Source organism: Pseudoliparis swirei, chromosome 18, assembly GCF_029220125.1.
Source record: "Pseudoliparis swirei isolate HS2019 ecotype Mariana Trench chromosome 18, NWPU_hadal_v1, whole genome shotgun sequence".
Classification (NCBI taxonomy): Eukaryota; Metazoa; Chordata; class Actinopteri; order Perciformes; family Liparidae; genus Pseudoliparis; species Pseudoliparis swirei.
The window spans coordinates 25,620,194-25,635,000 of NC_079405.1; the positions used below are offsets into that span (position 1 = coordinate 25,620,194).

General features: G+C 42.3%; 1 protein-coding gene across 2 annotated transcripts; it reads right to left on the bottom strand.

Annotated features, from left to right (window-relative positions):
• Positions 1-285: 285 nt before the first annotated feature.
• Positions 286-14,447, bottom strand: top1a (DNA topoisomerase Ia). 2 transcript variants are annotated; one of them, XM_056437722.1, is made up of 21 exons: positions 14,323-14,447; positions 13,857-13,881; positions 11,617-11,713; positions 11,346-11,454; positions 10,598-10,644; positions 10,393-10,488; positions 10,208-10,280; positions 9,960-10,048; positions 9,710-9,825; positions 9,379-9,500; positions 9,133-9,255; positions 7,166-7,353; positions 6,918-7,062; positions 6,494-6,637; positions 6,097-6,282; positions 5,933-6,001; positions 3,423-3,537; positions 3,152-3,279; positions 2,498-2,592; positions 2,266-2,415; positions 286-1,612 (listed from the first exon to the last, which is right to left on the bottom strand). In XM_056437722.1, exons 1-21 carry the CDS (start codon positions 14,335-14,337, stop codon positions 1,510-1,512), a joined length of 2,235 nt encoding a protein of 744 aa, XP_056293697.1. In that variant the 5' UTR covers positions 14,338-14,447; the 3' UTR covers positions 286-1,509. The 2 variants fall into 2 exon arrangements, with proteins under 2 accessions (XP_056293697.1, XP_056293698.1); XM_056437723.1 differs by having other exon boundaries at positions 11,346-11,421; positions 14,323-14,446.
• Positions 14,448-14,807: the final 360 nt, after the last annotated feature.

Genomic DNA, 14,807 nt, shown 5'->3' on the forward strand with positions numbered 1-14,807 from the left:
CTTTTTCAACTATACCTTGAATAAAAACTGATTAGCACTTCAGTGCCAATTTTACTTTCTTGATTCTTGTAGTTCCGAGTTTGTATTAATGGTTAAATGCACTTAGTTGCATTGGATAAAAGCGTCTGCTAAATTACAAGTAATGTAATTACTGCCTCCGCAAAGACTGCCATCTAAAAGCAGTGTTGCTATAGGAGGAGAGAGAGGGGGGGGGGGGGGGTCACTGTTCAGAATGAAAACTTCCTAAAATGTTCATGGGTACAAAAACGGAACATACATAGCACATGTACTTGTAGGGTTTTATTCATTTTCAAACCTACAATGAGCATAAAATTCAGATAAAATCAAAGGCTATGACAAAAGATAAAACAGGAATAAGATGTTGCCTTTACAGCAACGTACATCAATTTTCCTATCATAAAAGTGGAATAAAATGAACCGATAAAATTCACATTAAATGTTACATTTTATCCTGAATCTTTACACAACAAAAATAAAAATGCCTAAATTGTAACAGATTGGTGATTTTTTTTTGTGGCAAAGTTTCAAATCCCCCACATACCTTTTTTTCTGGGAAGAAAACATTTTCCATTTAAATGACTTTTAAATACATTATCATAGCATTATCTTCAAGTAACAGATACGGGAGTTTTTTCTCTTTTTCCGGGAAACAATTGTTAAATTAAGGTTCAAATCAGATGGAGACAGATCTATGCAGACAGATTCAGAGGATGTTGGAGACTAAAAAAAAAAAGGACAGAATGATTGGTTCACATTTACACTGTAAAAGAAGTCCCTGATGGAGGCTGTAAAACAACATATTCACATTCGGCTTGCTTCAGTAAATATTGACATGGTTGCAGTGTTTTCCCCGTCGCTTGCCAAAAACATCGCCCCTTTCATGCTTAACAATTAAACATAATCCAGTTTAAAATAGTCACCCAATCAATCAATCAACTCCCCTCACACACACACACACACACACAACTCAAAACTCCGATTTCCGTGTCCTTGAAAGGCGCGTGGGGTGTCGTTAAGGAACTCGTTTGATTCAACTTTGTCTATCAAAATATAGAATTCGTTAATAATACATGGGCGGGGCTAAAATACAGAGCAAGTGAACAGAGGAAATAAAATGTTACAACGCTGTTTTTTCTTTTTCATTTTGCTGAATACGGTAGCTAGTAGCTACAGTAGATAAGACCACAGAGTTCAAAGTTCATGTCAAGTGTCACGGTAAAAAGGTCTTTCAATTACTGGGACCGTGCCGCGACGCTCGGTTGTGGGTGGAGTTCAGCCTCGATTGCCCCGATCTCAGTCAGACCAGATGTTTAGACTACCCACAACCCCCTGCTGCCACTTCATTATTGGCGTCATTAGCTCGTCTTTTCTGCTCAAACGGTCTCAAATTCCTGATCGGGTCTGGCCATCGAGCAAAATTCAGTTTAAGCTAAAAAACAAGAATCCGATAAAAAAAGTGTATCATAGTTAAAACCACAAATTGGGGATTTAAAATTCAAAGTCGCCCTCGGCCATGTCGATGGCCCAGGCAAACTTCTCGCGCTGGGTCTTGTTGTAGATCTTCTCCACGGGAATGCTCCACTTCTTACACCTAGACACAAAACGGGACGAGGCAGAGTTCATTTTAAGCAACGCGCTCCTCCGTTACTCGTTGAATTACACTGCCGGGCAAAAGTTTTAGAAAGACCTCAATTTCTCCAGTTTTTATTGAAATGTACACGGTTTTAATTTCTCAATGTACTCTGGAATTAAAGCAAAGAACAAATACACAATAAATCATGGAAGCGTTTTGTTTAACAAAATGTAATCTACATTTTGGACTCGTGGAAGTAGAGCCACCTTCTGCAGATATAACTCCTGGCATTCCTTCTACAATGGAAATCAAATATTGTTCAGAAACTTCTTCCCAACACTTTTGCAGAAGTTCCCACATGTGTGCTGTACTTTTAGGTTGTGTTTACTTGTTCCATGAAAAAGGCCTTTTAGTATAACTCTAAAAAGAACATTATTTTTCATAGTTTTTGGCAACCTAAACCAAAAATGTTTAACCTCTTCCAGTTTGCCGCTGACCTTTCTAACTTCAGGTTATTCACTGGACTTGAAGTGCTTCAATTTCAATAAAAATTTTTTTTTAAATGGTGCCGTTCTAAAACTTTTGACCGTGTATGTCCAGAAAGTCAACCGCGATGTAAAACCAAGGCAAAATAAATTGAGAAAAAAAGATTTTAAAGTGGATTATCTCACCAAGCCACAGAGATGCGAGGGTCCAGATAGTTGAGCTTGGACGTGCCGAGAGCGATCTGCTTGTTCTCCTCTCGATCGGTCGCCTGCACCTCCAGCTTCATCAGCTGCTCCTCGGTCCTCTCGACCGCCTTCTTCCTGGTCTCCACGGTCCTAGAGGAGCACACGGTCGGTGAAAGGGGGGATCGGCCTCGGAGACGGACGTTTGTCTACAGAAGACCGTTGGGGTACTGACTTTTTGGATTTTTCATCTCTCCGTACTTTGGCATCAGCCTTGGAGCTCTTCAGTTCCCTCTTGGCATCATAGAGCTGGTCCCTTTTAGCATCAATCTAAGAGAAAAGAAAAGAGTTTAAAAAAATGAAACGCTGATGTCCATGAATGTTGTGGTGGCTTCTACAATAACTTTAGAAAATGCAAATAATGAGGCAACAAAGCTGGAGGACACACAAACATACTAACAATTATTTTCTAGATTGGAAAATGGTGAAATATTGCCATCCTAGTTTCTGAATATCCATCAGCTCGGTCCAATATTCCGTTCAATGACAGAAAAGCCATAAATATCCATATTTAAGACTCTAAAAACGCATTTCCTGCCATTTTTACGTGAAAAAAAAAAGCTTCATGGCTGATTGATAAATAAAAGGTGCATCCTTGTGGCTCAGCTCTATGAATAAAGCCGTTGTGAAAACAATTTCAAGCTCTTTCTGAATTGTTCCCCTCAACATGCCTGGTTACTGCGATATACAATATATTTGACCCATTTCTCTTCGACAGTCACGCAATGAAGGATTTGGAGATATGAAAATCCAACAACTGAAGATATCATTTTGGTAGACCAAACAAAACAAAAGTGAGCATCAGAAGAATTCAAAAACACATGTTAACCTTCGCCTGCAGGTTCTGCATAGACTTCTCAAATGTCTTTGGGGGAGCCCGCTGATGGTTACACAGGATGGCCACAGCCCGGTTGGCCCGGTTGTAGGACAGGATCTTGGCTAGAAGGTTCTCTTCCGCTAGAGAGAGACATAGGATGAGTTTTCTCTTCACGCATTGATTCAGTGAAGTATTCGCACACACATGATGTAGTTTACGCCTTCCATCCGTCTCTACATCGGACTACATCAAGCTGGAATCTAGTGAGAGCGGTTTTACGTACCACTTGTGAGCTGCTTCAGCTGCTGCTGCAGGGTGATGGAGGCGTTGTAGGTACGGAAGACTTTGGCCGTCAGTCCGTCCATCAGCTCCTGAAGGTGCTTGTTCAGAACAGAAGTCTAGGGGAGAAACAATTAGACGAGGAAACTTAGTTTTTTTGTGCTATAAGAGAGAGAGAGGCACCAGGCCGCTGTACTACAAAGCAAGTTCAAAGATACATGTGGTATCTTCGTTATCTGGCTCGATTCTCCCCAACGACCATGATTCCTCCAAGCGACCCTACAACCCGGTAAATCAACCCGGGGTTTCTCCTACGACGGCACGCGTTCACATAGAAAGGGACGGCGGCGTTAGCGTTCGCCGTATGAGACACGTCTGCTGTCCGCAGAGCTGCATGTTTTACAAAGAGGAAACCATAATATTATACAAAGACGAGACAGTTAAACACTAAACTCGTATGGAGCTTACAAACGCAGGAAGACGTGACAAATATTGACCAATGAACTTCAAGGGGGCGGGGCTCAGTACATCAATAACCCAAACTCAACGGTTGCTGAGCCAATCACAAAACTCTCGGGATGTTTAGAAGAGCACCTGGAACATACCTCGTCATTCAAATTGAGTGCTACACATGCCACACGCACAAAAAAAAAAAACACAAGCACGTCACAAGACTAATTATCAGTTTTTCTAGTCAACACAAAATGTGCAGGATATGTTGAACCATGTGTGAAAATCTATTTTGAAGTTGCCCAATAGGGGGTGCCTCCATTACCAAACATGTGCATATGGCGGAAAAAATTAACAGCTTGTCCAAACATCACCAAACTAGCAGGTTATTTTTAGCAAAGCTGTTGAAACCAAACGCCAAGAAACACGATTGGCAGGACCAATCGAGTGCGCAATTACTGAAAGACGGCATGCATCATGATAAAACAAGTGTGTGATTGGTCCTTAAGACGGCATCAAACCATCTGAAGTGACTTTACTCAGCTTTGAGAAGCCAGAATGTATTGGCTTTCTTCTGTTAAGATATATATATATATAAAAAGGGGCTGAACATTTGTGCTATATTTACTTGTGTATTCCGTAAAGTTAATGTGCAACGTTAAATGTGTTGTTATAGAATTTGGTACATTATTAATCCCTTTAGGAACAATATAGAGTGTATGCCAATGTTAGCCTTCCTGCTGCAACTGCGGAGGTGTGACGTGGACTTTGAGCAAATAAAATAAACGGCATGAAGATAAAAACATAATTCAAAGCGATGAGTACGTTTACTTTCATAACGTATCACGCAGAGCATCGATAAGCGTCGTTAGCGAAGTAAAACAAAGCAACATGCGGCTCAAGCAGTTGCAACATGCAATATGATGAGAATATAAACAGACTGTTTTTGCCGTTATATTAAAGTAATATTTAGTGTCATCACATTCCGGCTTGACCACCCTGTTAAGGTGCACGTTTCATGCAGGAGACCAAACTAATTTAAAAAAATATATACCTGACCAAGAAATATAACCTAAAGCAGACATCATGTTGTGACTTCTGGAAATGATCCATCTTTTCATAAATGTTGACTTTACAGCGCTCTGGCGCCATCAGGAAAAAACTATCCAAACAACCCACGATGCTTAATTCATAAGACACGACTGACTGCTTTGAATTATTACAGCAGATTGTTTTTGTGTTGGTGTGTATTTGTGTGTGTCCATCTCGCAACACCTTCGTTGCAGCTGAAACAAAAGATGCCAAAATATTGCCCTGCACGCCATAAGAATACGTCTGCGTCGCATTAATTTAATGGAATAGCCAAATGTTATTATGGTCAGATCGGCTCGTGCTCCAGATGGGGCAGAGATATCGCAAGACGATTCATTTATGCATTCCTGCATGTTAGCAATTTCTGCCAGCTGTCCTTTCTGCATTTAGCAGTTCCATCCGCGTTGCTTTTAGCCGGCAGGATGAATTTCACTTCTGTGTGTGGGTTATTATCACAAGACACGCGCACCACGTTCAGACTGGTCAGCAGGTTAAAGCTGTATTAGCATTATGGATATAGCAGCACACCATTTGCCATGTAAAGATATAGTGAAGTAATGAAGTCCCTGTGTGTTGTTATCCCAGATCCTCCTTTAAATAGCCAGACTGGCGGCGCATGCTTTTAGTGCCACTGGGTAGCTCCTGGGCGTGTGCACTCGAACCAACACATGGTTTTCCCTCAGGTAAACTCAGTTGGATCCATAAGCACTTTCCCCCGGAGTTTACACCGTCATGACTCATAAACATCGGCCCTGAGCCACCAGCTGGACATCGACATGTAGAGGCAATCTGAAAAGCTCCCAATCTCAGCGCAGCGTCTTAGAACCTGAAGTTACCCCCCCTAACCTTGAATCCTGCTTTGTAGTACAGGTCTCTGGTATTTAAAAACCCTCTTCTCAAATAATTGAAACAATTTCTTTTCCCGCTAATAAAGTATTTATAGTGTTCCTCCCCAGGTTGTGTTTCGCTTACATTCAGGCGATCAAACAGGTCGTCGTCAGTCTCCTTGTTCTCCATAAACAACTGTAGATTCTTAAAAACCTAGAAGACGAAGGAAAACAAAGCAGAACACGCGTGAACACAAAAGCAAAGTTTGCGTCCTCAAAACAAACAAAACACTGATTTACAGTTCTTACCCGTTTCTCCACAGGGACTTTGTTGTAGTAGCGAATGGAGTCCTTGCCAAGGAAGTCAAACTCCACCACAAACTCTTGCCCGTCGTTCTCTGGATAGAGTTTGATGTGTTCGACTCTCAGCGAGCAGCAGCCCACCGTGTCCGCAGTCTCCCCTTCCTCCTTCTCGTTACCCGCTCTCAGAGCCAGCTAGAGTGCATCAGGGCAGCTGGATTAAAGTCGGCTTACAAAGGCATTACCCTCAGTGGCTCGTGTTTAGGAACCCGCCCGCTAAAGCCCGCACTTAAGTCATTGTAAAGACAACAATGTCACAACATTTTAACTCCCAATAGCTTTAAACACTACGCTCAGTGTGTGATGGATGATCCATCATCATTTTAAACTGCACGACGCGCCTCACCTTGTCGATAAAGTAGAGCGCCACAGCCCTTTGCCTGATCCTCATCTCCTTGGACTTCCAGTCCTCGCGGTACTGGGTTCGGATGCGGTCCACACATTTCTTCAGCTGACGAGCAGTTTCATACTTCTGCCAGTCCTTCTCTCCCTGCAGGCAAAAAGTTAAAAAGAAATTGGCAATGAATGAATTAGACGTGGCTATGTTTCAGTGTCAACATGCAGTCTTATGAACACTAAATTAAATTAGGTCTTTGCACAGTACAGTCTGTCATGTGACAGCGTTGTCCCAATTTGTACAATCCCGTGGAGCAAAGTGTATTTTTAACATATTTCAAAAGGCCTTGAAAAAGTAACAATGAAACATTAACTAATGAAGGCATCAAGATGACCCGAAAACTATTTTAAACCAAATCTAAAACTCAGCCCACCTTGATCCTTGAGCTGGGGTTCAGCATGATGTACTTGATCGAGCCTTGAATGTTCTCCGTCCACGACACCAGCCAAGTGACCTTGTTGTCATGACGAACCTCTTTCCACTTGGTGCCTGGAGGAGGCTCTGGGTGCTTTGAATCCCTGTGAGGCGACATGAATAAAACATTTAAATCGTTATGCTCACTTAAAAACATCCGTTCGCCAGCATCGGAAACTACAAAATAAAATAAAAAAATAAACGGACTTGCTGCAGTTGACGATGATATCTTTAGGCCTGCTGCGACGTTTGAGCATGCCCATTTTGGGATGGTCCCCCCGGCCGCGGAACAGGCCCGGAGGCTCGATGCGAAAGTTAGCGATACGTTCCCGGTGGTTGTCCATGATGCAGAAGCCGTACAGCTGTAAGAGCCGCTCGTTCTCCTCCTTGATTTTCTACAAAGGGACGGAAACAAAAAAACACATGATATTTCTTGTTACCGGCAATAATTTGAAGTGTCACATTAATTTTTGTAAACGGTACACACTCTGCCTCATTTGCACTTTCATATATTTAATTTACTTATTCCAGGTAGTGCATTTAAATGACTTTGCTTGACAAAAAAGTGGTCGTTTGTGTAGCATGTAGGGCTGCAACAACGAATCGATAAAATCGATAAAAATCGATTATTAAAATAGTTGGCAACGAATTTCATTATTGATTCGTTGTGTCGCGCGATTATTACGGCGCTCAATAAGTCACGGAGTATAAACAAAGTTGAGTTGAGCGCAGAGCGGCGCAGGAGAAACCAGAGTGGAGGAGGGAGGCGGGCGCTGCGTTGTGAGAGCCAATCAGCGCTGAGCTGCTCCTCTGTTGATGAATCTAATTGGCTGCTGCTGCTCACGTGGCGCTGGATGCGGAAGTCATTCACGTCGTCGGAGACATTCACGGAGCTAAGTGCGCCTACGGGTGACGTTATGAACCCAGACACCAGGGCGCTACATGTCACGACGTGTGTGGCATTTCCACATGAGTAGAACGCAGAAAACGTGGTTATTTATTCCGTGGCGGATAGCGGAAAATATTTTTCCACGGAGAAAGGCAACGGAGATAAGCCACGACGCTGTGAGCGCTGCACGTGCAAATAACATTAACGGAGCGGAGCAGCGCGTGAGCTCTGATCGCTCTTTTAATGAAGTATCGACACTAAAAATATGCTAAATCACATCGTTTTTAACGTACGGGTACTTTGTTAGTATCGCTACACCGTGCAGCGTGACAGCAGCAGATGTAGCGGACTAACATTCAAGCTAACCTAACTTCCCAAACGCTGTGGACATCTGAACGCTGATTGGCCGAGACGCGACACGTCCCATCAAAGATGTTTTATTGTGAAGAGCACCACTTCACATTTTTTCCGCGTCTCACTGCAATCTCAACGGCAGCGGGCCAGGTGAAAAAAAATAATAAATATGAACGCGTCTCTGATATTGTTCAGGGGGCCACATGGGGACCACTGCTCAGGAGAGGAAAGCTGTCAGTCTGTTTGTGACGGTTCATCACCATGGTGACCAGTGAACAGGTTCATCCACATGCTGACCAGTGGGTCTCCAGGGCCTTTCCATGACTTTAAACCAAATTTCCATGATTAAACATTTTGTGAAAACTCTGTCTATACGTGACAAAGTGAGAAGATGTAGTATTTAAAATAACAATGAGAATTCCAAAGCATACCGTATATATACCGTGTAAATTAACATTTGAATAAAACAAATTTGCATTACTTTTCCAAATATTTTGGGATTTAATTTTTTTCAATTACTTTTCTAGGCCTGCTAATAGCCATTTAATAATTCCATGACTTTTCCAGGTTTTCCATGACCGTACGGACCCTGTTTTGAATAAAGGGTTGAAAATTAAAGTTTTTTTGTTTTTTTTATCCGATTAATCGATAAAATAATCAACCGATTAATCGATTATCAAAATAATCGTTAGTTGCAGCCCTAGTAGCATGGTTGACATTGCAATGGAATTTGTATAACAGACTTCAGATCCTCATCACAAAAACATTTGGGCTCAGGGTTGATGTGGACAAAAGGGCTAATAACTGCCTAGCATGTCATTAATTATTCAACAACTATGGAAGTAAACAAAAAGGTAACACAGGTTATGGCTGTTAATATATTGGGCTATATAGGAGTTTCCTCTCGTGTAGATACAACGTAATGCTTTACCAGTTTGGCATCCTTGGACATGGCCTTCCTGGCTTCAGACTGCGCCTTGAAGTATTCACTCATCGGAGCGAAGTCACACTTCTTCAGATCGGTCAACTTGGCCTTCTCCTCTGCAGACATTTCCTGCAGTCGCAAAACACGGTACACGCTCAAAAAACCAAAATCTTTTGAACAGTCACTTCCCAAGACTCTACTCATGTCACGAATGCCGAGTCTTTTTATTTTCAAGTGCCTCTCTCTTCTTACCTTCCTCCAATCTTTAAAGAAGTTTTTGCGGAAGATATCCTTTGTGGTGTACTCGTGGTCCAGCATTTTGGCATAGAACGTGGCCACCTCTTCCGCCTCTGGGCGCAGCTTCATGTGCTTACCTAAAACGTAAACAAATGAATAAAGTCTGTTTTGTTCTCCACTGACATGGTATCGCATGATTAAACAGTGTAGTTGTTGACTGACTCCATTGAGAAGTACAAGCTTAGTTATTTTCTAACCGTCTACTGGCTCTGGAGCACTCTTGAGATTCGTGTTTTATGAAAAGTGCTTTACAAATAAAATGCGTTATTATTTATTACAATCTTACCGTCATAGGAAAATTTGACGTGACTAGGAAGAGGCTCGTACGGTGGTGCGAAAACAGGTCCTTTGTGTTCCAGAAATTTCCATTTGGAGCCATCTGTGTATCTCTCTTCCTCCCACCTGGAATTAACCGAAGAATCGAATAAGGAGTTTGAATATACCGAAGAAAGACAAAACATGACTCCGTCCAACACTTGCTCCGCCCCCGCATCGACGGGCATGTCGGTATCGTTCAGCTGGCATGAATAACTCACCATTTCCACTTCTCCTCTGGCTCCTTCTTTACTTTCTTTCTTCCGTCAGTGACTGCTCTTTTATTTGTTGGCTTTTTGGGCTTAATATCCTTTAAAAAAAAGAACAGAAACCAAGTTATTTTGCTCACATGTTGGCACAAGAAATGCCAGTATCGGCAGAAAAAAAAAAAGCACACATGCGCCAGAGCACACAGGAGTAACGAGGCCTCTTTTCATCGTTAAACGTTAAAGCCTAAGCACACGCTTACCTCCTCCTCTGGTTTCCTTTTCTTGACCTTCTTGTCATTTTCAATCTTTACTTTTTTGGCCTTAAAGTCAGAGCTGAAAAACAACTTGTGTTAGAAGTTTGGTCACAGACAACTTCACAAAATACCCCAAACCCTCCGACAGACACAGAGGACATTCAAGAAGGCTAATTGCAAAGGCCACTCACTCGTTATCGTCGGCCCGTTCTCTTTTTAGAGACTTCTCAAGTTTAGGAGAGTGGAAAAAGGTATCCTGAGGCTCGGACTTCACTGCTGGAGGAGGGCTGCAAAAACCAAAACACAAATATTCTAAATCAGAAATGGCTTCATATAAAAACACATCCGATGGTAGAGTTAATGTAGTTCTTCGATAAACATTAAACACATACATACCTGGCAAAGCCATTCTCCTTTTTGACTTTTACATCAAGGGGCTTCGTCTGAAAGATGCACCAAAAAGTTGTTTAGGGAAAAATATTGTAAAACCAACATGACAAACAATATATCTGCTTAATAAAAGCTTCATCAAAGTCCAGTTGTTAAATACTGGAATTGTATTGTACTTTCTGCATACGACATCGGTTAGTCCCGAGCGGTAGATGAGTAGTGTTCAACTTTAAGTCGCCTAAAACAGCATTGAGTTGACAATTCTCTGATCTCAGGCAAAGAAGCAGGAGCATCTAAATTGTTTCGCTACTTTGGATTTAAAATACATTTTACAGAATTATAGGGGTCCAGGAATGTGTCTGATATTATACACTAGTTGCCCTCAGCATTCACCCCCCCCCCCCCCCCATTTGCAGACCAATTGAGTAATTATCAGAACAAATTAACACCAAACACATTAAATTAAAGAAGCTCCAGATTGCATTGTGACCTTGTGGTGGAGATTCATCTTTGCCGCTTTGTGATTCATTGTCTATCCATATTTTTGGACACATGTCCTGGCAGAATGGACATATTTATCAAATATGTCATAATGTAGAGGTGGGAAATAAGTGTATGCTGTACATGGCAAGTCAGATACATGTACGTCATGTGACAGAGCGTCACATTGCAGAATGATTCACACTGAACCCTAAAATCACACATGCACAACCACATGTGCATTCCTCCATGAATTATGTGCGTGGTAAGTCACCTTCTTCTCCTTGTGCTTGTCCTTGTATTTGTCTGCGCTGCCATCTTTGTTCTTCATCTTTTCCTTCTCCTTGTCTCTGTATTTTTGGTCAGAGGAGTCATTGTGATCACTTGAGTTGAAGTATATAAAACAGAATGTATTACGGTTGTTTCACCTTCCCCGATTTAAGACGATACAAAAATAATGCCATGATCAAGTGTACTTATCCAATTTGAGCAAATATAACCCAAAATATGCATTCATGAATAATCTGGAAGCACACACGCCATACCTGTTGCCATGCTTTGCTTTTTCCCGTTCCTTATCCTTTTTGTGGTCCTTATGTTTGTGTTCCTTCTCTTTGTACTTTTCTTTGTGCTTGTGAGAGTCTGAGAAGAAAACACTGTCATATTCTTTAAGAGTAAAAGATATTGACTGCGATAACCCAACAATAGATCAAAGAACTAGTAGGTTTGGTGTTCCTCAGTTTTAGGTACAAGATCTATTTAATGACTATATACACACACACACACACACACACACGTGGGTAAGACTAACAGAGAAACACAGGCTCAATCAAAAATTTGGGAAGAAGAAAGTCCCCCCGCATAGTTTTTCCCCCTTGTAAAAACATTAATTACACAAGGTCCCAACATGCAATACACTGAATGCCATGCAAAGAGTAGACAGAAAATGTATGACACAGTAGCACAGCACCATCTACTGCCCGTATATATGACTCATTGTTTATGAGAAGATAAGAAACAGACAGGCTGAAACAGGTCAGTGAAGTAAATGGTCTTCCACCTCCTTTAATTTGCAACACCACAGCTCGGGGGGGGGGGGGAAATGAATCATTTTTAGGGAGGTAATAATGGCAATCAACCTCCTAATCAAGTCTACATGCTTTAGCGTACGGCTGACCGGCTGTAGACCTGGTCAGGCGCACAGCTGACAGACTTGTCTAGGAACAGGTCCTAAAAATAATGCATCCATAATGCTCTCCACGTACACCAGTGTAAAACAAACCAAAAGCATCCATGTTCATGCTGAAAGTCTTTGATAAGGGATTTGAGCCTAAAGAAATTCATCAAGTGAAAGACCAACTTCGAGCTTCACTTTGATAAATGTGTCATAGTAAAAACTAATTGACTCTTTATCTACTCTTTGGAGAGTTGATTTGTGTCGTCCTCTCAAGACAGAAACCAAATAATTTGAAAAATGAATGGGAGCATTTGCACCTGCATTACATACTGAAGTGTTTTGAGCAACACTTAACAGTACACAGATGACAAACATTCAACTGATATGATTGACAAGCAGACAAGTTGTACTAAACCTTCATGGATGCATAAAGTACAATGCGTGCTGGTTAAACCTGCTGATGAGTAATCTTTTTTTTTTAAATCGGGCCAGTTAACATGCTCTGTAGAAAGCCAACATTAGTAGTTAATGACTTTAGATAGTCTAGTATGGCAGGAATTAATATCACTGTCAAATACAAGTGAAGTATGCCTGTCAAGTGTCAAGCGCCATTGCTGATGAATGAAAACAAAATAAGTGGACCGCTACAATTGTGTAGATGATTTGAAGCATTCCAGATGCGTAGAGAAGTACATCTCAGCTCAATAACCTGCATGTGATTGTAAGACAGCTGAATCGCTTCAGTTAATATTTTGCATGATTACCATAGAAAACAAACATTAGACCCGCTTAACTGGACTTAATTAAAATCCACTTAGTTTTCTTGGCATGGCTACGAGTGGTGGTCAGCTTGTATGCTTGATACAGGTTTATTGATCTTTAAACAGACAAATCATAATAGCATGAAACATTACCCCACCCCAAAATACTCTTATGATGGCCACGCTGTTCAAATAAACTAATACGTACGTAATAACGTGCGTGATGACTTTAAGCTGTTTACTCGATGAGTTGACAGTTGAAATGTGTCTCTAACTTACAACTGTTCACTTTCTCTTGAAATGTTCGGGCCCTCTAGCTTAAATAAAAAATAACGCTTGCCATTAAAAAAAAAGCGTTCAGTCGTGGTATTAAAAAAACAGACTTCTTGGTCACTCGGTAAGATATGAATGAAGCGATCTGCCGTCTCATTGCTCCTCGACACAGCCGGCTCCACTTCATAGTCTGGGTTCAGCTTGCAGCAGTCAGGCCGCTACACCGAAAAAAGAAAATGGCGCAGAGACTAAGTCCTCAACCCCCAAACCCTCACTTTCAGGTGAGAATTATGCCACTTAAAGCCAACCATAAATACATTACAATGCGATAAACTGATAAAACACCTCTAGGTGTGCGCTAATAATGATTTGCATCGAGAAAATACCGCTCGGAAAAGCTTTTATTGGACCTCCCTTTTGAACAATAGGCGCCTGAGAGTGAGACAGAGGACTTAGTCTCTGGACGCCATTTCTGTCCTCTGCCGAGAACTACCGTAACGTTACAGAGCAGCGAAGACATGTCAGAGGGGGGGAACCATCCCTGCAAGCCGCTTGCTTTGTGTCACACGCTTACCGTTGAAACGAGAGCCGCAGTCAATCTGAAAAACACACACAAACAGACCGGCGTTAAATATCGCGGTGGCTAACTAACTTTGAACTTGCTGGATCGCAACGGGAGTTGTTAGCTGCCATGCTAGCTCTGCTAGCTCGGTCGGCTGGCTCTCGGCGCTGCTCCGCGGCTGACACCGACGCCGCTGCGGCTAACGTCGGCTACGGCTAGCGGCGCATTAAAAATGTGCCCGTTGGCCCGGAGTTAATGCCCAGTCACTCCAACCGCAACCCTCGCCGGACAGACCCTCTACCTCGCACAGCGAACACAAACGCGACGCGTCAGAAAGCTGTGAACAACAAAATAACGTTACAAACACACTCGGCTAACGCGCGCTAGCAGCCGCTGTCTAGTTAGCCAAGTTATCTGAAGCGAGCGCATGAAATGGCAGCAGTACATTGTCACCGTTCGTCAGCAGAGGTGGCATTACCTGGTCCCCACTCATTTCCTACGTGTCGTTTGTTTGATTGAAACAAAGCAAAAGACGAGTAACGTGTCGGGTTGCCACACGCCGACGAGGAGATGCAGGCAGAATGAAGAAAAGACACAGTTGTGTACGAGATTTTAAGTCCCGATTGTGCGCTAATGCGCATGCGCCGCCGGTTTAAATGGTGGAGAGCGGCGTGGCTCCTCCTCTCGATTAAACGTGTTGCTCTCCAGGCCCACGGTGGTCACACACGGTCCGAGTGAGTGAGTGATGCACATGCACAGGCTGCTCCACTCAGGTGCTCTTCTGCTTTGTCGTTTGCATTCACTGAATTTGAGGAACTGTGCAAATAACTACTAGTAGTAACAACAACATGCATATCAGCATCATGCCTGAGGAGGCCCGTCCTTTCAGATGCTGTATACTATGCCCGTATGTCATTGAGTGATCGTGCATGTCAAACAATACATATTTGTGATTTCAAAACA

Excerpts from the sequence above, each read along its gene's own strand:
- top1a (XM_056437722.1), bottom strand. Across the intron at positions 11,714-13,856 it reads CTGCGGCTCTCGTTTCAACG|ACTCTCACAAGCACAAAGAA; the intron begins GTAAGCGTGTGA and ends TTTTCTTCTCAG. Across the intron at positions 6,283-6,493 it reads CGCTCTACTTTATCGACAAG|CTGGCTCTGAGAGCGGGTAA; the intron begins GTGAGGCGCGTC and ends GATGCACTCTAG.